Source organism: Musca domestica, unplaced genomic scaffold, assembly GCF_030504385.1.
Source record: "Musca domestica strain aabys unplaced genomic scaffold, Musca_domestica.polishedcontigs.V.1.1 24, whole genome shotgun sequence".
Classification (NCBI taxonomy): Eukaryota; Metazoa; Arthropoda; class Insecta; order Diptera; family Muscidae; genus Musca; species Musca domestica.
In genome coordinates, this window is record NW_026712272.1 from 10282587 (window position 1) to 10306008 (window position 23422).

Genomic DNA, 23422 nt, shown 5'->3' on the forward strand with positions numbered 1-23422 from the left:
TCCTTTTTTACAACTCCTTGGAAACTTCAATTAAATGTATTGTATGACCTCCCAGAATTTCCAGCAAATCCACACCCGAAGCCTTACCAATATCGTCACTATTTATTTGCAAAGCACACAATTTCCACTTTTTCAGCAAAGCCTCAATTGACCAATCAGCACTTCTTTCCTGATAGGTGAAGATAAATTTCGCCGAGGGATTTCGTTCCAAGAGGAATGAAACTGTTACCAAAATGTCTTCAAAAACACAGGGGTCGTAAAAACAATCAGCTGCAATAATTAAATCCAAATGACCCAGTGACCAAAGACTGTTCAAAAGTAAGCCCCAACTAAGGCCAATAACTTCAATGTCTTGTCCTGGACGCAAATTATTAATTGTACAAGAGCGCCGCAGATGCTGTAGCGATTTGGGTAAAATAGAATTATCGCTTAGCAAGACCTGAGCACCACACTTTGCTGCCAAAATTCCAGGTAAACCTGTGCCGGCTCCCAATTCCAAAATGCGTTTTCCAACCAAGGAGTGACGACGTTCCCACAAGAACCAAGCCAATATGGGTGAGCAGGGCCACGTGTAGAATGAATAACCGCTTTGTAGGAGCTGCAAATAATTACAAAAACGTAGGACATATTTTATATTCTTCCATTTATTTTTATTAGTTATTTTATTACCTCTGGAATTTTTATTTCCAATTCTTCTAAAATCCCCGTAGATGACTGTCTATCCCTTTGCAATGTGGATAGGTTTGTGGAGCTGCCAGTTTCCCGTGATGTAAACACAAACAAGCGGATTTTTTCATTTATGTCATTCGAACTTGCACTTGTTGTTGTTGTCGCTGCTGCTGCTGACGTTGTCGCTGTGGCTGAATTTGAGGAATGTTGTTCACTGTTAGCAGGAGCCGACTCGCCATTTATGTGGAAACGACCACTAGTCATTTTTCTGGGACTTTTGTTTAGTTATTGGGGGCTCTTTATAAATAATAATAAACAAAGAATTACAAAAATTACTTAAGTTTTTTAAGCGTTTAAAAGTGATAAACAAAAAATTAGGGATAGGTAAGTCGAGTTTCGAGTAATCGACTTTTAGTGCCCAAAGTTCTGAAATTCGAACTCGACTATTCATAGTCGATTGTCCGACTTATACTATGTTCTCATTGCAACCTTGTTCGCACTTAAAATTAGGAACATAACTCCTTTTTTCAAATTTTTCGATTGTTGATTTTTATAGGAATTTGTACAAAAGTACATAAATATCATAAAGGGAAAATCGGTTATCGTAGTAAAAACATTTACAATATTGCAGTTCTGGAATAGACCCGAAAATAGCATTAATAATAATAAAATAAATGATTGTAAGTGTTAAAGGTAATGCTTTAATACTTAGCGAATGACGTACGTAAATTTGCAAATTTGGATGGTAGCCTATTAGAATATTTTCAATATTTTATTTTTTGGTAGTCTAATAATCCAATAACATCCCAACCATGGTAGAAGAAAATTGATATGTCAAAAGATGTGTTTGTAGGAATTCAATGAAGTGTAGTCTTAATGGAAGAGATGCAGAAGCTCAAATAGGAGAGAAGAAAGTGTCATGGTATTGGGAGAAGAAAGTGTCATTGGGGTGTAGATGGGATGTCCATCAACGAAACAAAAGGTGTAAAATCATTAAATATTAAAAAATATATATATTTTGTACCATTACAAAGATAAGTTTAGTATAATATTACTTTCGTAACCTTATTCTACAATTACAAGTACATGCTTATAAATAAGGGTTCCATTATAAGTTTTCTCAGGATTTTCTCATATGTTAATAAGCTTATTGTAATATTATTCTCAAGCCATTCTTTTTTCACGATTTTCTTTTGAATAAAACTACTGCGAACAAAGTGTCAAATAAAAAATAAATTGTTGTATTTGTTATTGGTAAATATAAAGTTACAGGAATCTAGCTTTAGAGTTGTGTTTTTCGAATTTAATCATTCTACCCTAACTTGTGATTATTGTACCATGTGTAGATATATTATACCATGTTTTTTTATTTAAACAATATCCCCATAAAGGTCTTCGATATTAAAGTTTCATACGTTTCAGAAGAGAAAAATGTATTGACAATTGTCATACTTCTTCGTTTGAGTATGAACTTTTACGAATGTTTTGCTATGCAATAAAGGTTGGCAACACTAATAATGTAAATTAACGGGATTCATTTGGGGGACAAAAGACGCCGCTTTGCTACATTCATTCATTAGTGGCCACCAAAGGAATTTGCAAAATTGAGGAAAATAGTCAAGAAATTCCAATTACTGCAACAGGAGAATGGATGAAATCAATGATTTCTTTGATTTCTCCAAAGATTTCGAGAAGAAAACAGTGCCGCGAGGATGTGTTTCGGGTTCGGCACTCGCAACAGCCGGCAAACCACAAGAATTAAATTCGGCATTTGGCAGGAGGGATTATGTTGGGACTTCATATGCAAAATCATTGATTGAACAGGAATGTCTTAAGCTAGATGAGGTAAATTGCAACTGTGAATTTAAGATTTTGAAAAATTATGAAGAAATTTTTTATTTTAAGTTGGATTTAAATAAAAGCCATCACACGGAGGCTCATAGTACGGTGGCATCATCCTGTATGGATGATTTGGAACCTTTATCCACCGACTCGGAAAATGACGATGAGGAAAATCCCCGAGCAAAACGACCAGATGATGGCATTTATGATCGTTATCCTTTCGATTTGAATCGAAATTCCTCCCTGCCCATATATGATAAACGGGATGAAATTGTTGAGATGATACGAACCAACCCAGTTGTTGTGTTGGAGGGAGATACAGGCTGTGGTAAAACAACACAGGTAAGTTAACAGTTGTTAATGTCTAAGGTTAAGGTCTTAACAGGCGGGATCATGTAATTAACATGGCTGTTAATGTTAAAATATTAAAGCCTCTTTCTTTATCAGTCGATATTGGCGTAATTGGAGGAAATTATTAACTGTCTTTATTTTTTAGGTTCCGCAATATATCCTTGACGATGCCTATACTCGTAGGGAATATTGTAAAATTGTTGTTACCCAACCAAGGCGTATTGCTGCCATAACCATAGCTCGTCGTGTATGCCAAGAACGTAAATGGCAGGAAGGCACACTTGTGGGATATCAGGTAACATAAATTGAAATATTAACATATTATTATATATTAATTGCATATTTACCCCGTAGGTTGGTCTTCATGCAAATTTGAGCGAGGACACACGTCTTCTCTATTGTACAACAGGTGTGTTGTTACAAAAACTTGTCAGAGAGAAATCATTGGGTCATTTTACCCACATCATATTGGATGAGGTTCATGAAAGAGATCAAGAAATGGATTTTCTTTTAATTGTTGTTAGACGCTTGTTGGCCACCACATCTAAACATGTTAAAATCATACTCATGTCTGCCACCATTAATACAAATGAGGTGAGTTCTTGTGATAGATAATTTGTGATCCTGTTGGTATTACACGTATTTTTTCAGTTTGCCAACTATTTCCGTATCAGACGTGAACCAGCACCAATTATCAAAGCCGATTCTCGTCGTCGTTATAAAGTTAGTGAATTTTATTTGTGTGAATTGGGGCGCATAAATAACTCGGTATGTAGATATTTTGTACATCCATGGTACATTCTACAAATTTTTATTAATCTGTATATTTTATTCTTCTATTATTTTTAGAATATACAAATAGATTATGCCGAACCTGGAATCTCAAACGAAATGTATGGTATTGCATTGAAACTCATCTATGTTATTGATAATATTGAAAAACATGAAGCTCCACATGCCGCATACAAAACTTCCATATTGATATTTTTGCCGGGCATCAATGAGATTGATAAAATGTGCCGACTAATAGAAGACATTAACGATATTGATGAGTAAGTCTTGAAACCAAACTCAATATTTAAAGGTATTTCAAGTAATTTTTCTTTTTTTTTTAGCAATACAATAAAACTAAGTCCCATACGTTTGCATTCGCTCATATCACCCGATGAACAACTTAAAATATTTCATCAAGCTCCCCCAGGTTATCGCAAAGTTATTTTATCCACCAATATTGCTGAGAGTTCTGTAACTGTACCTGATGTAAAATATGGTAATGTTACTCCTTAAACTTATATTTCCATTACTAATCCAGTTTTTTGTTCTTTTAGTTATTGATTTCTGTCTTACCAAATCATTGGTAACCGATTCAGCCTCAAATTTCTCTTGCCTACAATTGCATTGGGCCTCGAAGGCAAATTGTCGACAACGTTCGGGTCGTGCGGGACGTGTAATGAACGGACGAGTTTACAGATTAGTACCACGTTACTATTATGATGTATGTAAATATTGTAAATACTAGATCTCTTTATCACTTCGCGCTTTTAATATTCTAGAACTGCATGAATGACTATAGTGTACCGGAAATGTTGCGATGCCCATTGGAAAATGTTGTCTTGAGGGCAAAACTCTTGGATATGGGTCCGCCACCCGATATTCTAGGCTTGGCCATGAATCCACCCAATTTAAGTGATATTCACAATACAATTTTGATGCTAAAAGAACTGGGTGCATTGTATATGACCGTAAATGGCACATATTCAGTACAAGATGGAGATATTAGTTTTATGGGACGTATTATGGCAGCATTACCGTTGGATGTACGTCTAAGTCGCCTAATTGTTTTGGGTTATATTTTTGGTGTCCTTGATGATGCTGTTATTATGGGTGAGTTTTTTTAATTTCTGATATTGTTATACATTTTATTTAAGCAATTGCTTTTTCTTAGCTGCTGGTTTGAGTGTTCGCTCGGTATTTCAGTTTCAAGCAAAAACTCCCCATAGCGATTGTGAGGCCTATATAAAGAAGTTGTCCTTTGCTGATGGGTCTGGCTCCGATTTATTTGCCATGTTAAAGGCATATAAGGTGATGCACAATCATTTAATGATTTCTTTACAAATGTCATAATCTTTAAACGTTTGCAGCTCTGGTCTTCAATGTGTGAACAAAATAATTTGCGTGACGATGATGCCCAATATGCCTGGGCCAACCGTTGTCATCTCAATATACGTTCCCTCAAAGAAATGCATTTGTTGCGGCAAGAGATCCTAGAACGTTTAGAGGGTTTCAATTTAAAAACTCGCAATTCATATCAACATGTTCATTGGATGGATCGTGAAAAAACAACAATTTTGAAAATTGTTATTGCCGGGGCATTTTATCCCAACTATTTTACACGCACCACCTTAAATGATACAGATCGCGAACGTGGCCTCTATCACATATTGTGTGGCAATGATCCTTGCAGCACGGTTTATTTTACCAATTTCAATACCAAACATATTGGTCAATTGTATGCCCATTTCATTAAAGATATATTTCGAGATCTGGAAATTGGACCACAAGATATAGAAGTACGATTTCAACCAGGCTCAGAAAAGGTATTGGTTACCTTTAAAAATGATCTGGAGAAGGACTATGATGAGAGCAGTAAACGTTTGGTGGTACCGGGTCGGGTGCGCCCTGAGGTGTATAAGGCCATACGAATGCGTATGTCAAAAATGCGCACAGTCATCAATGTTATGGAGTAAGTTTCTTTGTTTGCTATGAAATGAGATTAGTTAATTTAGTTGTTTTTTTTTTTCAGTCCCCGGATGGCAGTTAAATATGCCGAAGACAAGGGCTATGGCGCCATGATAGACGGTGTATGGCAGCCGGTGAAAAATCAAATAAAACATCCCGATTTGTTTGTCCTGCCATCGGTGTTTCAAAAGAAACTAAAAGGCAGAATAACTCATGTAAGTGCTCATAAATTTTAACTCTTAAATTGATAACTAATAGCAGGTCCTATCTCTTGAAATATTTCCATAGATTGAGAATTGTGGTAAATTCTTCTTTCTCCCCATAACTGAAAAGAATCGTTTCAATGAAATGCTTGATATATTGAATGATGAAAAAAGTTTGGATACTGCACGATTTAAGAGTCCAGCAGAAGTGGCAAAAGGCATGATTTTGTGTGCTCCTCTTAATGATCGTTATCAAAGGGCCATGGTTTTGAAAATCTCCTCAACAGCCACGTTGCAGTTTAAGGTTTTTGGAGTTACAACAATTTGTTAGAAACTGCTTTTCAAAGCAATTTGTCTTTTGTTTTCAGGTATTATTTATTGACAATGGTAGTACGGCATTTGTACGCTTCGAACAGCTACGTGCCTTTTGGCCACAAATTGCTTCTATGGCCGAAATACCACCACGTATATTTGAGTGTCGTTTGGCCATGATTGAGCCCTCAACGGTACGCTCACCGAATGGTAAATGGTCTGAGGAGACCAAAGAACTCTTACAAGAATGTGCCGACACTGGTGTTGTGGAAATTGAAATATTTTCTGTAGTCGAGGCCGTGGCTAATATTATTATAAATATAGGCAATACAACTTTCAATGATCTATTGGTGGAAAGGAAATTGGCCAGAAGTTCCGATGAGAACTATCTCTCCAAGGTACCGAAAAGAATGAGAAATAGGTGGTTGCTTGAATAAATTAATATTTCTTTATATTTCCAGAGTGATCACGATAATCGTCAGCGCCAACAGGCATTGTCCAATCGTTATTTGGACGAAGATCAAGTGCGGCAAAAAGTAGAATATCTTGAGTCTATTTTACCGAAAAAGGATAAAGATATACCACCACCCCCGCTGACAATGTGTAACAAAATGATACGTTTGCGTGGCCCATTCTCTCCCCTGGAAACGAAAATATTCTCCACCGTGCGGGCGGGTTCATGGAAAAGTGTTGAAATTGAAAGAGACTCAGTTAATTCAGTGCTACTTGATACCGATCCGCAGGATGTACATGAACGTTTGTATGTGGCGGCGGGAGTGACAGCAACCCAATCGGGTGAAACAATTGTTGCACGTGCAACTACTCTTATGCCAAATATTCATGGTTTTGGTGCCCTAATGACAATGCTGTTTTGTCCAACCATGCAGATTAAACGTAATAGCAGCTGTACAAAATATGTTGCCATTTTGGCAGGTTTGGGTTACAATCCCACCAACTACAAGCCATTGTATGCCGAACATGATGTGGTCCTCAATTTGGATGTGGAAATTAAAACGGAAGATTTTGAAATGGTTGGTAAAAAAAGCATATGTAAGGTCGCCCACAAAGCCCATCTGAAAGCTATGTTTGCCGTCAAAAGACATATTGCGATCTGAGAAGAGAGTCAAATCACAATGGTGCAAAATCTACTAAGTTTATTGCCAAATTGTTGTCAAAAGTAGTCTTCTTGGCCAAGCTTATATGATCCTTAACTGGAATAAGGAATTCCACAACCTTTTCTGACAGACTTTCTAGCCAAGATCTAAAAGCCTTCTGAATAATATTAAAAGTGCTTTTAAGAAATTCCATAAAAGGGCCAATAGGTCTTCCTAAAGAAGGTTACAGCATCACCCTCACATAGAAAGCCAAAAAGGCGTTCTAGGAGAAAACAATAATTGTTTTTAAGGTCATCTTAAAGAAGATTAAACCTTAAGCATGACGTTCTAAGAAGTCCTTGTAGAAAATACCAAAATGTTGACTCCCAGAAGACTAATTGAAATGGTCAAATGGGTCCTTAAGTTTTCTAAAAGAAGACCGTTAAGTCTTCAGGAAGAAGTACATTAAAGTGTTTTTAGGGAAGGCCAAAAGTAGTTTTTTAAATAAGTCCTTGTAGAGAAGGCTAAAGAGTCTTAAAGTCTTCTAAAGGAAGTCCATGTAGCCTTCTTGTGTTAAGTTCATAAAAATGTTTTTAAAGAAGAGCAAAAAATGTTTTTTAAAGAGGCTAATATGTTTTTCAAAGAGATTATAGAAGACCAGAAAGTCTTCCTTAAGGTCGATATAGAGAGGACTAAAAAGTTTTCTTAAATGATGCACTCTAAAGACGCTTTCGCAGAAGACCAGAAAGTCTTCTTCAAGCAGTCTTTTATAATGGCCAAAGGGGTCGAAAAGTCTTCATGAAGACGATTACTATCGGTGACGGACAACTTATGTCCAAAAACGACTTTTTTAAAATTAGCATTTCCATATCTTTGCAGATCAATCAATTACGCTATTGCATGGATTCCTTGCTGTTCACGGACATTGGAGAAGAAAAGCCCACCATTCTACCAAAACAAATTGGTGATTTGCAGGCTAAAATTAAACAGCTTATTATTAAGTATGAACTGAAATGAAAATTTGAATCGAATTTTATTCAATATATTCTTGTCTATATTTGGTGTAGGTTGCTGAGTAAAAATCGCAAATACATTGAGACGCATGTCAGTGAAAATGACAATGTTTGGCTGGAACATGATAGCAGTGAAATTTTGGAAACCGTTGCTGTTTTGGGTGATCGTTCGCTGTTTCCCATGTTGCCCGCTTTGGTGTTGCGTGATGAGCAGTATGATAAAATACAAGCCTTGCTGTTGCATTGTGATGAACTGCATAGATTGGCACAATTGTAAGTTAAGTTTGGAAATTTATTTTTATGCCTTGTTTTCTGATGGTTTCTCTTTTGTTTCAGTGGTGACACAGTAAAGCCTTTAACTTGCCGTTTGTGTAATCAGTATTTGGAGAATGTTATGCAAATACGCATCCACCTGCTATCGCAATTACATCGCGATGGTGAACTGAAAATTCGCTACAAACCAAAAAAATAAATTCCTCAAGGCCAAAAAGAACCATTATTTTTATGAAAAATATACTTGTTCTTGAATTAGTTTTAAGTTGAAATGAATTCCTCGCTTTTAAGTTTTGATACTAGCAATATAATATCTTTGAAAAAGATAACTTTGAATAAAACCAGCAGTTTTTTATGCTAAAATATATAACTTTATTTACTTTGTATTTAGATTTAGTACAAATATTTATCTCTAATCCTTGTTTCTCTTTTTACATCTGCCTGGCAAGAATTTTTCATTGATTTTTTTAAAGCCAAAGATAATTTTTTTTGTCACATACAATTAATTCTATAGCTCTTAGTTAGCTTTGGGTTTTTTTCTAAATAGTTTAGACAAACAAGGTTCATAATCTCATAATTATTAACTCTAAATAAAAAGAAAAGTTGTTGGGGGGAAAACGTAAACGACGTTAAAGGAAGAAATTAAAAAAAAAGAATGTTATAATTTGTTTAAAAAACATTTTGGGAAGCATGCTTTTGGGCGTTATGCACACAGGGTATAGTTGCGCATACTGTTCAGCGGTTTGCTGCACAGACCACACATTTTATTCTTGTACACCGAGAATATTTCCAAATTGAGAATATTCAACATATCGAATTGTATGGTGGAGGGCATTAAATTGTTCTCCACAATCAAAATGTTTTGTTCGTTGACTTCGACCCTGGAAAGGAAGAGGAAAAGGAGAAATTAGAATAAAGTTAAAATCGGTAAATGAGATGAAATAAAAGGCATTGGGGTTTCAAAGGTATTCTTTATAACGGAGATGTTTTAAAAAAACAGAAGCCCTTTTCAAGGACTTTTATAATCAGAAGGATTTTTAAAGAACTTCTGTAACCAGAGGGACTTTTAAATAACCTCTATGGATCGAGGATCTTTTAATGATCTTTGATAGGCAGAGTTATTTTCAAATTACTTCCTTGAATAGAAGACCTTTTCAAGGACTGCTATAGACAGAAGGTCTTTTTAACGACTTCTATAACCAGAAGGACTATTAAAGGCCTTCATCAGATCGAAATTTTTCAAGTTCTTCCAAAAGGGAAAACCTTTTCAAGAACAGTCGGCCTTTAAAAGAAAGATCTTCTTCTTTGGAAGGGGTTTTCAGTGGAAAAAAAACCTTTTAAAAGTTTTCTTCAGAAGATTAAGTACTGCTATGGACAGACGGCGTTTTATAGTCCAAATCTCTTTTAAAGAGTTCTTTGGATTGAAGACCTTTAAAATGTCTTCCATGGACAAAAGGCCTTATTATGGACTGTTATTTACAGACGGCATTTCATAGGACTTCAATGGGTCGAGAACTTTTTGAATTACTTCTGTGAACCCCAGGACTTTAAAAATCCCTGTTTGGATGGAAGTTGTTGTAAAGGACTCCTATGGACGGAATACCTTTTAAAGGTCTTCTAAGGAGGTATTTTAAAAGGACATATATTAACCGTAGACCTTTTATAGGACTTCTATAACCATAAGGACTTTTAGGCTTCAATGGATCGAATAACGTTTAATGGTTTTTCATGAACAGAAGATCCTTTAAAGAATTCATATGGACAGACGGTGCTTTAAAGAACTTCTGTAGACGGAATACCTTTCAATTGGCCTCTATGGATTGAAGACCTTTAAAATTTCTTCCATGGACAGAAGGCCTTATTAAGGACTGCTATGTGCAGACGGCCTTTTATAAAACTTCTATAGGTCGAACGCCTTTTGGAATCACTTCTATAAACACCAGGCTTGTATGGGTTGAAGTTCTTTTAAAGGTCTTGTTAGGAAAGAAGGTCTTTTTGAGGTCTTCTATGGAAAAAGGTCTTTCAAAGGGTTCTATAAACAGACGACTTTTAGAAGACTTCTATAAACATAAGGACTTTTAGGCTTCAATGGATTTAATAACGTTTAATGGTTTTCCATGGACAGAAGATCTTTTTAAGGACTGCTATGGACAGACGATCCCTTAAAGGACTTCAGTATACGGAATACAATTCAATGGGCTTAAATTTCTTTCATGGACAGATGGTTATATAAAGGACTGCTCTCTACAGACGGCCTTTCATAGGACTTCTATAGGACGAAGACCTTTTAAAGGAATTATATGAACACCAGAACTTTAAAAAAAGATTTGAATAGTTCCTTAAAAGGACTTCTATGGAAAGAATGTATTTTAGAGAACTTCTATAAAACGAAGAACTTCTATAACCATAAGGACTTTTTAAGAAGTTTGTCATGATCAGCCAGCCATTTAGAGGGTTTCTTGAGACCGGAGACCTTATAAAAGACTTTTATGAACACGAAAACTTTTAAAGATCTTTTATGAACAGACGGACTTTTTAAGGGCTTTTATGGATCGAATGCCTTTTAAAGGACTTCTACGAACAGAAGACGTTTAATAGGTTTCTATTGACGTAGGTCTTTTAAAGGCCTTCTATGGGCAGAAGACCTTTTCAAGAGCTGGTATGGACATAAGGCCTTTGAAAGGACTTTTATAGACTGAAGACCTTTTAAAGGACTTCTATGAACAGAAAGACGTTTTAATGTCTTTTATGGACATAAGATGTTTAAAAACATTCTAAGGGCAGAACACTTTTTAAAGTTCTTCCATGGACAGAAGACCTTTGAAAGTATCCCTATGAACAGAAGGAATTTTAAAGGTTTTCAATCGACCGAAAAGCTTTTAAAAGTCTTTTATGGACCGAACATTTTTTAAGTCTTCTTCGAATAGTTTTTAAAGGTCTTTTATGGACAGAAGATCTTGTCAGAATACTTTTTAAAGTTCTTCCATGGACAATAGACCCATTAAATGACATCTATAGACCGAAGGACTTTTATAGACCGAAGGCCTTTTAAAGGATTTTTATTTCTTAGGATATGGATAAAAAAATACTTTTACAAATCTTCTACGGGCAGAATACTTTTTTAAGGTCTTCCATGGACAGAAGATCCCCATGAACAGAAAGAATATTAAAAATCTTCAATTGACCGAAAAGCTTTTAAAAGTCTTCTGTGGACAGAACATTTTTTAAGTCTTCGTTTCGAAGTCTTTTACGAATATCTCTTAAAGGTCTTCTAGGGACAAAAGATATTGTCAGAAGTCTTTCCATCGACAAAAGACCTATTAATTACCTCTATAGACCGAAGGACTTTTAAAGACCTTCTATGGACCGAAGACCTATTAAAGGATTTCTATTTCATACAAAAGTGTAATAAATTTCTTACCTAAATTCCAACTTGTTCCCCTCCTCGGGATATTGATAGGGTTTCTCTCGTACATTCACAGTTTTCTCATTATCATTCAAGGTTATCAAAACGGGAGCCTTGTCATCGGTACTATTGGTCGATTTGAAAGTGAAATAATTTTCACCAATATAAACTCGCAGGCCATAATTTGAACTCAGGCTATTTTCAAATGATGGCATCAAGAATATGGCCATTTCACGCAGGGGGCTACAATCGGCCGCCAACAGGGTTTGACAATTATCTGCCTTCGTGACCTTGTGATAGTCAGCCAAATCGATGAGATAGTCATCGAAACTGTTTACCATGCCATTGATAACTGAGCAGGAACCTGAAATTAAAACAAACGACAAATTAGAAGTACTCTTCACCCTTTTTCCATGGGGGTTATCTTACGTTTCACTCCAGAATCATATAGGATCTCATGGGACGCATCATATTTCGAATCCAGTTTCTGTATGAAGGGTATGTGATAAATACGACGGCGCACACCATTGACCTCAATTGTTAACCAAAAGTGGTCATTGGGGGAATTTATGGACAGGTGTATCTCTTTGTTCATGTCAAGGCGATCGACTTTGTCATGAGAGAAGGACGAGACAAAGTGATCCAAACGGCTGGACCACAAATCAAACCAATCGGGCATCTAAAGGGATAGATAGAAAAAGTTATTTTCAGTTCCAATTGGAAATTGGAATGTAATTTCAAGTCATCCCATGGTTAGGTTATTTCCTCCCCTCCCGTAACTTACATTATTGAACTGCACATCCATATCGTATTTGGTAACCGAGGTAAAGTTCTCAAAATTACTTCTTTTGCAGTATTTCGAGGTGGGTATTGGGGTGAATTTTAATACTTCCTTGGGACAAAAACCGGTATCGGTCAATGGATTATCGGAGAGCAGGAATTCTCGTGCACGATCCGAGGGCTAAAAAAATAGACAAGAAATATTATTTATCGACTGGATAGAGAGGTCCATAGTTATGTCAACTTACCCCAGCTCTGCTATTAAACGTTATGCTGGAACCTTCAACGGGACATGCGTTATCTGTTGTGGCATTACCGAATGTTATTGAACCCATTAATGTGTGAGGACGTTTGGTAAACACCAAGGGGGCATAGGTGACATTGACGCAGGCCTGGAATGAAAAATAAAAACAGAGTTAGATATATTTACTTGAAAGATGAACTTTTCCGAATTTTAAAAGAAGACTAACAATGTCTGGGTCCTTAAAAGAAGATTTAGAGACCTTATATGAGAAGACCTTCTTGGCCTTCTATGAAGAGACCATCACGTCATCTATGAGAGGACCTTTTGCACCTTTTATGTGAAGATCTTCTCATTTTCTATGAGGAGACCGCCTTATGGTATTCTATAAGTAGACCACCTTCTTACATTCGATGAGAAGACTACCTTCTCGTCTCCCATCAGAAGACCCTCTGGTCTTCTAAGAGAAGATCTTCTAGTCTCTTAAGAGAAGACCGTCTGGTCTTCTAAGAGTAGATCTTCTGGTCTTCTAAAAGTAGACCTTCTGGTCTTCTAAGAGTAGACCTTCTGGTCTTTTAAGAGTAGACCTTCTGGTCTTCTAAGAGAAGACATTCTGGTCTTCTAAGAGAAGACTTTCTGGTCTTCTAAGAGAAGACTTTCTGGTCTTCTAAGAGAAGACTTTCTGGTCTTCTAAGAGAAGACTTTCTGGTCTTCTAAGAGAAGACCTTCTGGCCTTCTATGAACATACCTTCAGCTCTTCTATGAGAAGACCTTCTGGTCTTCTATGAGCAGACCTTCTCGGCCTTCTATGAGAAGACCTTATGGTCTTCTATGAACAGACCTTCTGGCCTTCTATGAGAAGACCTTCTGGCCTTCTATGAACAGACTTTCTGGCCTTCTATGAACAGACCTTCTGGCCTTCTATGAGAAGACCTTCTGGCCTTCTATGAGAAGACCTTCTGGCCTTCTATGAGAAGACCTTCTGGCCTTCTATGAGAAGACCTTCTGGCCTTCTATGAGAAGACCTTCTGGCCTTCTATGAGAAGACCTTCTGGCCTTCTATGAGAAGATCTTCTGGCCTTCTATGAGAAGACCTTCAGCTCCTCTATGAGAAGACCTTCAGCTCTTCTATGAGAAGACCTTCAGCTCTTCTATGAGAAGACCTTCAGCTCTTCTATGAGAAGACCTTCAGCTCTTCTATGAGAAGACCTTCAGCTCTTCTATGAGAAGACCTTCAGCTCTTCTATGAGAAGACCTTCAGCTCTTCTATGAGAAGGCCTTCAGCTCTTCTATGAGAAGACCTTTCGGCCTTCTATGAGAAGACCTTCTGCTCTTCTGTGAGAAAATCTTCAGCCCATCTATGAGGGGATCTTCTCGTCTTCTATAAGAAGACCTTCTTTGTCTTCTTAATAAAACCTTCGGATCTTCTATAAGAAGACCTTCTGGTCTTCTAATTTGATTTTTTACATTCCTATAGGAAATCATTTGTGTTTCTCTGAGCTAAACTAGACCAATTGCCGTTACAAACTGAATCCTTAAGAGTACGTCCTTTCTCCAACTTGTCTTGTGGTATACACAACAACTACAAAAACAATAGAAATATAAAACAAAACGATTGAAAGTAATAAAAACGGAAATCATAGACATGACAACCATAACTAGGTTGTTGAACAACACATGAGCGCTTCGCTACAACTAACCTAAGTATTTTTTTTTATGAGGCCCCTGCAAGTAGACATTTTGAGGTTAGTTTTGTAGTTATGTTGTCTTTGAAAAAATAAAAATATAAGTTCGTGTGAGTTTCAAAGGATTTGAAAGCGAGGATATTTTTGGGACATACAGACATTGTAACAGTAGTCTACTTTGAAATCACCATGACACTAATAAGGACAAACGCACGCATACACTTTGAAAAAGAACTAGAGGGAAAAAACAACACAATCTACAATGCCATGATGTTTAGGAGAATGAAAATTACGCCTACATAAGAATAATGAAACAACAACAAATGGCAACATACTTATATACTGCACATATTTATATGAATGAATGGAAAATGTATTTAGAGGACTGTGGGTGCAAATTTTTAAAGGGGGATTTTCGGTTCTCTATTGAAATATTGTAGGTCTATCTGATTTATGTTTTCTTCAGCAAAAATTTGCAATTTATCTCAAATGAACTGCATTTTCTATAGCAGGATTAAAATTCAGCTCTGCTGAATGGCATTTTATTAAAAGAAACTGCAATTCAGCCTAGCGAAATTACATTTTTAATAGGCAAATGTCCTTTCAGCTTAGCTGAATATCCTTTTCTACAGGAAACTGGGAATTCAGGTTGGGTGAATGGCATTTTCTATGGGAAAATCGCAATGCAGCCTAGAAGGAAAAATATGATTAAAATGATTACAATTAAAAAAAGCTGTAAGTTCGGCCGTGCAGAACTTTGAATACCCTCCACCATTTGGAACGAATTTGGCATTTTCAAAAAAAAAAAAAAAAATAAATAAATAAATAAATAAAAATAATAAAATAAAATAAAAATTCTGTTGAAATCTTAAAAGTACCAAATGTAGCCGCCATATTAGGGCCTAAACGACGACGTGGACCTGCATAGGCAACTTTTATCATAAGCCATTACAATATTCAAATGAGAAAATTGAAAAAAAAATCGGTGAATAATGTAGCTAAAATCATTAATATTGGGAGGTACTATTATATGGGGGCTATACCAAAATGTGGACCTGCACAGACAAGTCTCTGCCTGAGGCTGCAGTATACATTACGAACTTCAAATACCAAATTTGAAACAATTCCGATGAATAATGTCGCTAAAATCATCAAAGTACCGAATATCGGGAGATATTTTTATATGGGTGCTATACGAAGACGTGAACCTGCGCAGACAATTTTCTGTCTTAGGCTGTAGTAACCATTACGAATTTCAATTACCAAATTTGAAACAATTCCGATGAATAATGTCGCTAAAATCATCAAAATACCGAATATCGGGACGTACCGTTATACGGGGGCTATACGAAGACGTGGACCTGCACAGTAAATTTTCTGGGATACACTGTAGTATCCATTACGAACTTCAAATACAAAATTTGAAATAATTCAGGTAAATAATGTCGCTAAAATCATCAAAATATCGAATATCAGGAGGTACCGTTATATGAGGGCTATACGAAGAGGTGGACCTGTACAGACAATCTCGTGTCATAGGTTGTAGCATCCATTACGAACATCAAATATCAAATTTGAAAGAATTTCGATGAATAATGACTCTAAAATCATCAAAATACCGAATATCGGCAGGTACCGTTATATGGGGGCTATACGAAGACGTGGACCTGCACAGACAATTTTCTGTCTTAGGCTGTAGTATCTATTATGAACTTCAAATACCAAATTTGAAAAAATTCCGATGAATAATGTCGCTAAAATCACCAAAAAACCGAATATCGGCACGTACCGTTATATGGGGGCTATACCAAAACGTGGACCAATATGGCCCATTTTCAATATCAAAAGTCCTGTAGATATAATATACATTTGGGTAAAATTTCATCAATCTACTTCAATTCGTTTGGAAGCTAGAGTAATTTCCACAGTCGGACAGACAGACGGACATCGCTAAATCGACATAGAATTTTATGCTGATCAAGAACATATATACTTTTTGGGGTCTAAAATGTATATTTTGAGGTGTTACAAACGGAATGACAAACTTAATATACCCTCCATACTATGGTGGAGGGTATAAAAATTGAAAAATATGGGTAGAAATATTTGAAATAATCTTCGTTGAGTAGATTTTTTTAATATCGGAAATTGTTTTTCTGCCACTGTGTTATAACAGACCCTCCCCCGGTTACCCTTCCACAAACCCTATAAAACATACTTACAAACCATAGAAAACCCCCCTAATGAATGCCAGTGGAATAATTGCAACTATGGCTGTTTTAGAACAACAACAACACCAACAACAATAGATACCAAAAACAAAAAAAAACAAAAAAACAAAAAAAAAAAAAAGACAACAGCAACAATCAACCGCATGTCTGCTTTCCAACTATCCATCCATCCAACCAACCATTCATCCTCATTGCAAGGAGCTATTAGCATTAACAAACTTGGCCCACCAAACAGTTGTTGTGAACTTGCCACAACGTTCGAATCACGTAGAGTGTGGCCGCCGTTTTGTTTTTACCGTTCGTTTTTAGTGATTTCGAAATTTTCCACAGCATTTTATGAATGAGATTTCCCAGTGAAGTGGAATAGACAAATCAAAGGATACCACAACAACAGTCATCAGCCATCAAACGCACATTACAACTCAGTCCGTCCGTAACCATCAACAACCAGCCGTCGTTGCAACAGACAAATAAAGGACGTTTGATCAATAGTTTTTAGACACGCAAAGTAGAAGATTTATTTATTACAAAAAAAAAAAAAAAAGAAACAGAGTAACAAGTGCCACAATTGGAAAATTTAAAATAAAATATTCAACTGTCACAACAAATAAGTTTTGGAAATTTTGAATTGAAAACCCGAAAAAACCTTGAAATTCAAAAATGTCCTCGGTAAGTTAGTTTAATGGTAACGTCCTTGACATCAACTAAAACGTTTAACCCCTTTCCCCAGATCGAATCGAAACGTGTTCAATATCGCAAATATTTGGAACGAGCTGGTGTTATTGATGCTTTGAGTAAGGCTCTGATAAAGTTGTATGAGGAACAAAATAAGCCCGAAGATGCCATACGTTTTGTTAGGAAATTTATGTGTGAATCTTGTCCCGACGACACACAATTCGATGCCATGAAAGCAGATTTGGAAGAGGCCCATAAGACAATAGCGAAATTGGAACAGGATTTGGAGAGGTTACGATCGCAAATGTATGTGTATTTGTGAACATAATATAAATAGGATAGGGAATACGTATACATGTTTGGATACAATATGTACGTTATGTTAAAAACGATACTTAAATTTGAATGGCGTAGATACTCCATCCAAGTCATTTACATAACGTAGAAACATTATCCACGTTATTAAGATAAGGTAGATACATTATCCCCGTTATTATCATAACGTAGATACATTATCCACGTTATTAAGATAACGTAGATACATTATCCAGCCTATTTGGATAACAAAGATACATTATCAACGCATTGTCCACGCTATTTGGATAACGTAGATACATTTCTATGCTATTTGGATAACGTAGATACATTATCTATGCTATTTGGATAACGTAGATACATTATCTTTGCTATTTGGATAACGTAGATACATTATCCACACTATTTAGATAGCGCAGATACATTATCCGTGCTATTTGAATGACGTAGATACATTATCCATGCTATTTAGATAACCTAGATACATTAACCATACTGTTGGATAACGTAGATACATTATCTATGCTACTTGGATAAAGTAGACACATTATCCATGCTATTTGGATAACATAGATACATTATTCATGCTATTTGGATAACATAGATACATTATCTATGCTATTTGGATAACATAGATACATTATTCATGCTATTTGGATACCGTAGATACATTATCCGTGCCATTTGGATAACGTAGATACATTATCCATGCTATTTGGATAACGTAGATACAATATTCATGCTATTTGAATAACGTAGATACATTATCCATGCTGTTTGCATAACGTAGATATATTATCCATGTTATTTGAATAATGAAGATACATTCTCCATGCTATTTGGGTAATGTAGATGCATTATCAATGCTACTTGGATATCGTAGATACATTATACATGCTATTTGGATAACATAGATACATTATCCATGCTGTTTGCATAACGTAGATACATTATCCATTCTATTTGGAGAACGTAGATACATTATCCATGCTATTTGGAAAACGTAGATACATTATCCGTGTTATTTGGATAACTTAGATACATTATCCACGCTGTTTGCATAACGTAGATACATTATCCATGCTATTTGGATAACGTAGATACATTATACATGAATTTGGACAACGTAGATACACTATTTACACTACACTACACTATTTATGTCATTTGGATAACGTAGATACATTATTTATGCTATTTGGGTAACGCAGATACATTATCCATGCTATTTGGGTAACGTAGATACATTATCCATACTATTTGGATATAGTAGATACATTTTGTAATCCTTTAACATAGCGTAGATACATTATCCATGATATTTTGATAACGTAGATACATTATCAGTGCTATTTAGATAACGTAGATACACTATCTATGCTATTTATATAACGTAGATACATTATCCATGCTATTTGGATAACGTAGATACATTATCCACGCTATTTGGATAACGTGGATACATTAACCATGCTATTTGGATAACGTAGATACATTATCCACGCTATTTGGATAACGTAGATACATTATCCATGATATTTACATAACGTAGATACATTATCCATGCTAATTGGATAACGTAGATACATTATCCATGCTGTTTGAATAACGTAGATACATTATTCATGATATTTGGATAGCGTAGATACATTATCCATGCTGTTTGGATAACGTAGATACATTATCCATGCTATTTGGATAACGTAGATACATTGTCTATGCTATTTGGATAACTTAGATACATTATCCGTGCAATTTGGAAAACGTAGATACATTATATATGCTATTTGGATAACGTAGATACATTATTCAGGTTATTATCAAACTTTTCTGAGGAACCAAACTCTCCTTTCCCATTCCTTCTCCCCTTACAGCAAAAAATCCCCCGAAGAGGTTGCTGAACTTCTCGAGGAAGGTTTCAAGCAACTCATTGAAGATGAAGAACACGCTGCATCGCTTTTAAGGAAATATCTAACCAAAGAAATACTCGATGAATATAAATCCATATTCACCTCCCCGCCAGTGGAGTCATCTCTCTTGGATTGTGTACAATCTGGTTACAATCATCATGATTCTGCTTGTGGTCTATATGCTGCCGACCCAGAATGTTATGATGCCTATACGAAACTATTTGATCCCCTGATACGTGATTACCATGGCCAGTTGGATAATGATAAGGAACAAATACATCCCGATGCTGATTTTGGTAATGCCGATGAAATCGAAAATTTAGATCCTGAAAGGAGATATATCAAATCGACAAGGATACGGATTGCACGTAACATTGAAGGTTATCCATATTTTGCCAAGTTGAGTGAAAAGCAATTCAATGAAATTGAGGCGAAAGTAAAGGCAGCCACAGAATCGTTTGATGGTGAACTGACCGGGGCCTATTTCAGTATGGAGGATATAAATCCAGAGGTACAGGCGGAAATGGTGGCAAGGCATATTTTGTTCAAGAGAGGTGATGCATTTTTGCAAACGGCCGGGTGCTATCGTTTTTGGCCAATTGGCAGGGGTATTTATCATAATCCGTCGGAGACGTTTTTGATTTGGGTCAATGAGGAGGATCATTTGCGTATTATTTCGATGTCAAAGTGTGGGGATTTGGGTGAGATTTTCTAAAAATTCTTTTAAAGAGAGATTTTAATTAAATTTCCATTTGACAGGTGACGTTTACAACCGTTTGATTAAGGGCCTCCAGGAGTTGGAAAAAACCTTGACATTTGGTCGCCATGCACGCTATGGAGCCTTGACGGCATGCCCCACTAATTTGGGCACCACTCTCCGAGCTTCGGTCCATATACGCCTGCCATTGTTGTCGAAAGATGAGGAACGTCTCAAAACCTTGGCCAATGATTTGAATCTTCAAATTCGTGGTACCGGAGGTGAACACACAGCAATTGTGGATGGCGTAATGGATATTTCGAATCGTCGCCGCTTAGGTTTTACTGAATTCGAATTGGTAAAATCCCTGCAAGAGGGCATCATAACCCTGATCAAGGCCGAACAAGAACTGGAGGCCAAGGAATAAGGGGTTTTCGCTCAACACAATGTGGAGGATTTTGCTCATTTGTTATACTCTTAGATAAATATTTTTAAATAGATTTTTTTTGTTAAATAAAAAAGGACCTATGGAGAAGAATCTTTACCAGGAAAATCGGGCTATTCAGGACTGTAGAGAACTCCTAATTTATTAATTTTTGAGATTAATCCTTCGTAAATTAGGATAAATAATTTGCAGACAATTCATTGGACCACATTGCAGAGTTTTCTCTTTCAGAGGTTTCTCTTACATAGGATTCTCTTTGAGAGGTTTCTCTTTCGGAGTTTTCTCTTTCAGAGCTTTATCTTTCCTTCTGATTTGAATCTTCAAATTCGTGGTACCGGAGGGGAACACACAGCAGTTGTGGATGGCGTCATGGATATTTAGGTTTTACCGAATTCGGATTGGTAAAATCCCTGCAAGAGGGCATCATAACCCTGATCAAGGCCGAACAAGAACTGGAGGCCAAGGAATAAGGATTTTTCGCTCAACACAATGTGGAAGATTGAGGACTCTACATTTGCTCATTTGTTATACTTTTAGATAAATATTTTTAAATAGATTTTTTTTTGTTAAATAAAAGGAACCTTTGGAGAAGAATCTTTTCCAGGAAGATCGGGCTATACAGGACTGTACAGGACTATCCATCCACATAAATCCTTTATAAATAAAAATAAATAATTTGCAGACAATTCATTAAACCACGTATCAGATTTTTCTCTTCCAGAGGATTCTCTATGAGAGGTTTCTCTTTCAGAGGTTTCTCTTTCAAAGGTTTCTCTGTCAGAGGTTTTTCTTGCAGAGGTATCTCTTTTTAGACGTTTCTCTTTCAGAGGTTTTTATTTCAGAGTCTTCTCTTTCAGAGGTTTCTCTTTAAGAGTTTTCTCTTTCGGAGGTTTTTCTTTTCTATAAATATATTAAGGAATTACCCTCTTAATTAATTGAGAACTCTTTAAATATTCTCCGAAGTTATGTAATATTCCCCATCCAACTTACCTTCCAATCCTTGGGTTCTGAGCTATTTGCATGAGGCTCCTTCGAAACCGCACTACGCTGGACATTTCCGGCAATATTAAACCATGTTGTTTTCTTCGATGACTCCACATCCATATCGATAATCCATTTGTGCAAATCCTGATCCTGATGTTGATCATCGGTGTGCTGGAGTGTGAAATTTATGTGACGCAGAGATTGATCATGGGACTTCAACTCTTCCGTACTGCAAATGGCACCCTCAATCTGAAAAGAGAATGCTCTCATCCTTCAGTTTTTGGAACAAAAAATCTTCCTTCTTCCGCCTTACCTTTGTAAACTTATCATTCGATATCAACATGGTAAAGTTACGATCATGACCCAAATGTATGGAACTCAGCTGGGCCACACCGAAGACATACATCAGGAAATTGATGATCATGTTGCGCGAGAAGCCACTGCAAGGATATCAAATGTTTATTATATAAATCTTCGAAGGTCTCATTTTTGTGGGAACTTACTTTTCCATGAATTCCGATTTCACCAACATGCCACGATATTTGTTCAACTCATTCAAATTGGTATTGATCACAATGGACATACCCAAATCCTCCATGTCGTATTTGAATAACTGGAACTGGAAGCAAAGGAAAGACAGAAAATTATAAAATTGCAGTGCCAAAGGACCAGCGACTCTGTACAGAAGATCTGAGGCGTCAGCGAGTCTGTAAAGACAAGTTAAAAGTTCCTGGAATCCATGTAGGACAAACTGAGGGCCCAAAAAAACTCTAGACAAGTTGAGGGGTCGAGCTGAGGGATCAGCGTGTCTCAATAGATGAGCTCAGAGCGTCGGTACAGACGTGCTGAGGGGTCAGCATGTCTTTATATAAGACGTGAGGGGTTAATTCGTATGTATAGACGAGCTGAGGAGGAGTTCAGCGTTGCTGTAAAATCGAACTGAGAAGTTGACGTGGCTTTGTAGATGAGCTAAGAGGTCAGCGAGACTGTATAGACAAGATGAGGGATTAGCGATACAGCATAGACTTGCTGTGGGACCAGCGAGACTGTGTAGAGGAGCTGAGGGTCAGAGAGACAGTATAGACAAGCTGACAGATCAGCGAGAATGTAAAGACGAGCTGAGGGATCAGCGAGACTGTATTGACCAGCTGAGGGATCTGTGTGTCTGCATAGACGATCTGAGGGGAGCTTAGACGTCAGCGAGACTGTATAGACAAGATGAGGGATCAGCGATACAGTATAGAAGAGCTGAGGAGTCAGAGAGACTCTATAGACGAGCTGAGTGAACAGCGAGACTGTATAGACGAGCTGAGGGGCACCGAGACTGTATAGAATAGCTTAGAAGTCAGAGAGACTCTATAGACCAGATGAGGGATCAGCGATACAGTATAGACTAGCTGTGGGACCAACGAGACTGTATAGACGAGCTGAGGAGTCAGCGAGGACAGGGTATCTTTATAAATAAGCTCAGAGCCTAGGGCGCTTGTACAGCCCAGCTGAGGGTGAACACTCACATAGACGAGCTGAGAGGTTAGAGCGTCTGTACAACCGAACTAA

General features: G+C 36.7%; 4 protein-coding genes across 4 annotated transcripts in view; 2 read left to right on the plus strand and 2 right to left on the minus strand.

The window, feature by feature from the left end:
• Nucleotides 1–7: 7 nt before the first annotated feature.
• Nucleotides 8–1024, minus strand: LOC101900289 (histone-arginine methyltransferase METTL23). Its single transcript, XM_005191007.4, has 2 exons — nt 670–1024; nt 8–598 (listed from the first exon to the last, which is right to left on the minus strand). The coding sequence occupies exons 1-2, from the start codon at nt 931–933 to the stop codon at nt 8–10; spliced, it is 855 nt and encodes a 284-aa protein (XP_005191064.1). The 5' UTR covers nt 934–1024.
• Nucleotides 1025–2193: 1169 nt separating this feature from the next.
• On the plus strand, nt 2194–8866 carry LOC101900452 (probable ATP-dependent RNA helicase spindle-E). The gene is made up of 18 exons (XM_005191008.4): nt 2194–2514; nt 2575–2853; nt 3008–3157; nt 3217–3456; nt 3514–3630; nt 3712–3914; nt 3978–4132; nt 4191–4357; nt 4416–4746; nt 4808–4944; nt 5004–5605; nt 5666–5816; nt 5890–6108; nt 6173–6514; nt 6578–7147; nt 8090–8211; nt 8278–8496; nt 8560–8866. Exons 1-18 carry the CDS (start codon nt 2317–2319, stop codon nt 8693–8695), a joined length of 4338 nt encoding a protein of 1445 aa, XP_005191065.1. The 5' UTR covers nt 2194–2316; the 3' UTR covers nt 8696–8866.
• Nucleotides 8867–8924: 58 nt separating this feature from the next.
• Nucleotides 8925–23422, minus strand: part of LOC101899326 (uncharacterized) — a 28893-nt gene continuing 14395 nt past the window's right edge. The window contains exons 11-18 of the mRNA XM_005191001.4: nt 22369–22484; nt 22179–22305; nt 21872–22114; nt 12931–13074; nt 12687–12863; nt 12332–12581; nt 11918–12266; nt 8925–9377 (exon numbers count right to left, since the gene is read on the minus strand). Of these exons, the coding sequence (XP_005191058.1) occupies nt 9200–9377; nt 11918–12266; nt 12332–12581; nt 12687–12863; nt 12931–13074; nt 21872–22114; nt 22179–22305; nt 22369–22484 (1584 nt within the window). The 3' untranslated portion in view covers nt 8925–9199. The remainder of the gene's footprint in view (nt 9378–11917; nt 12267–12331; nt 12582–12686; nt 12864–12930; nt 13075–21871; nt 22115–22178; nt 22306–22368; nt 22485–23422) is intronic.
• LOC101899770 (arginine kinase Lit v 2.0101) lies at nt 17103–20974 on the plus strand. Its single transcript, XM_005191004.4, has 4 exons — nt 17103–17508; nt 17570–17820; nt 19704–20440; nt 20499–20974. Exons 1-4 carry the CDS (start codon nt 17500–17502, stop codon nt 20861–20863), a joined length of 1362 nt encoding a protein of 453 aa, XP_005191061.1. The 5' UTR covers nt 17103–17499; the 3' UTR covers nt 20864–20974.

Coding starts and splice junctions, on each gene's coding strand:
- LOC101899770 (XM_005191004.4), top strand. Junction 17,821..19,703: donor GAGAGGTTACGATCGCAAAT/GTATGTGTATTT, acceptor CTCCCCTTACAG/CAAAAAATCCCCCGAAGAGG. Junction 20,441..20,498: donor GTCAAAGTGTGGGGATTTGG/GTGAGATTTTCT, acceptor TCCATTTGACAG/GTGACGTTTACAACCGTTTG.
- LOC101900289 (XM_005191007.4), bottom strand. CDS start 933: ATGACTAGTGGTCGTTTCCACATAAATGGCGAGTCGGCTCCTGCTAAC. Junction 599..669: donor TGGAAATAAAAATTCCAGAG/GTAATAAAATAA, acceptor AATTATTTGCAG/CTCCTACAAAGCGGTTATTC.
- LOC101900452 (XM_005191008.4), top strand. CDS start 2,317: ATGGATGAAATCAATGATTTCTTTGATTTCTCCAAAGATTTCGAGAAG. Junction 3,631..3,711: donor TGGGGCGCATAAATAACTCG/GTATGTAGATAT, acceptor TATTATTTTTAG/AATATACAAATAGATTATGC. Junction 7,148..8,089: donor AAACGGAAGATTTTGAAATG/GTTGGTAAAAAA, acceptor ATATCTTTGCAG/ATCAATCAATTACGCTATTG.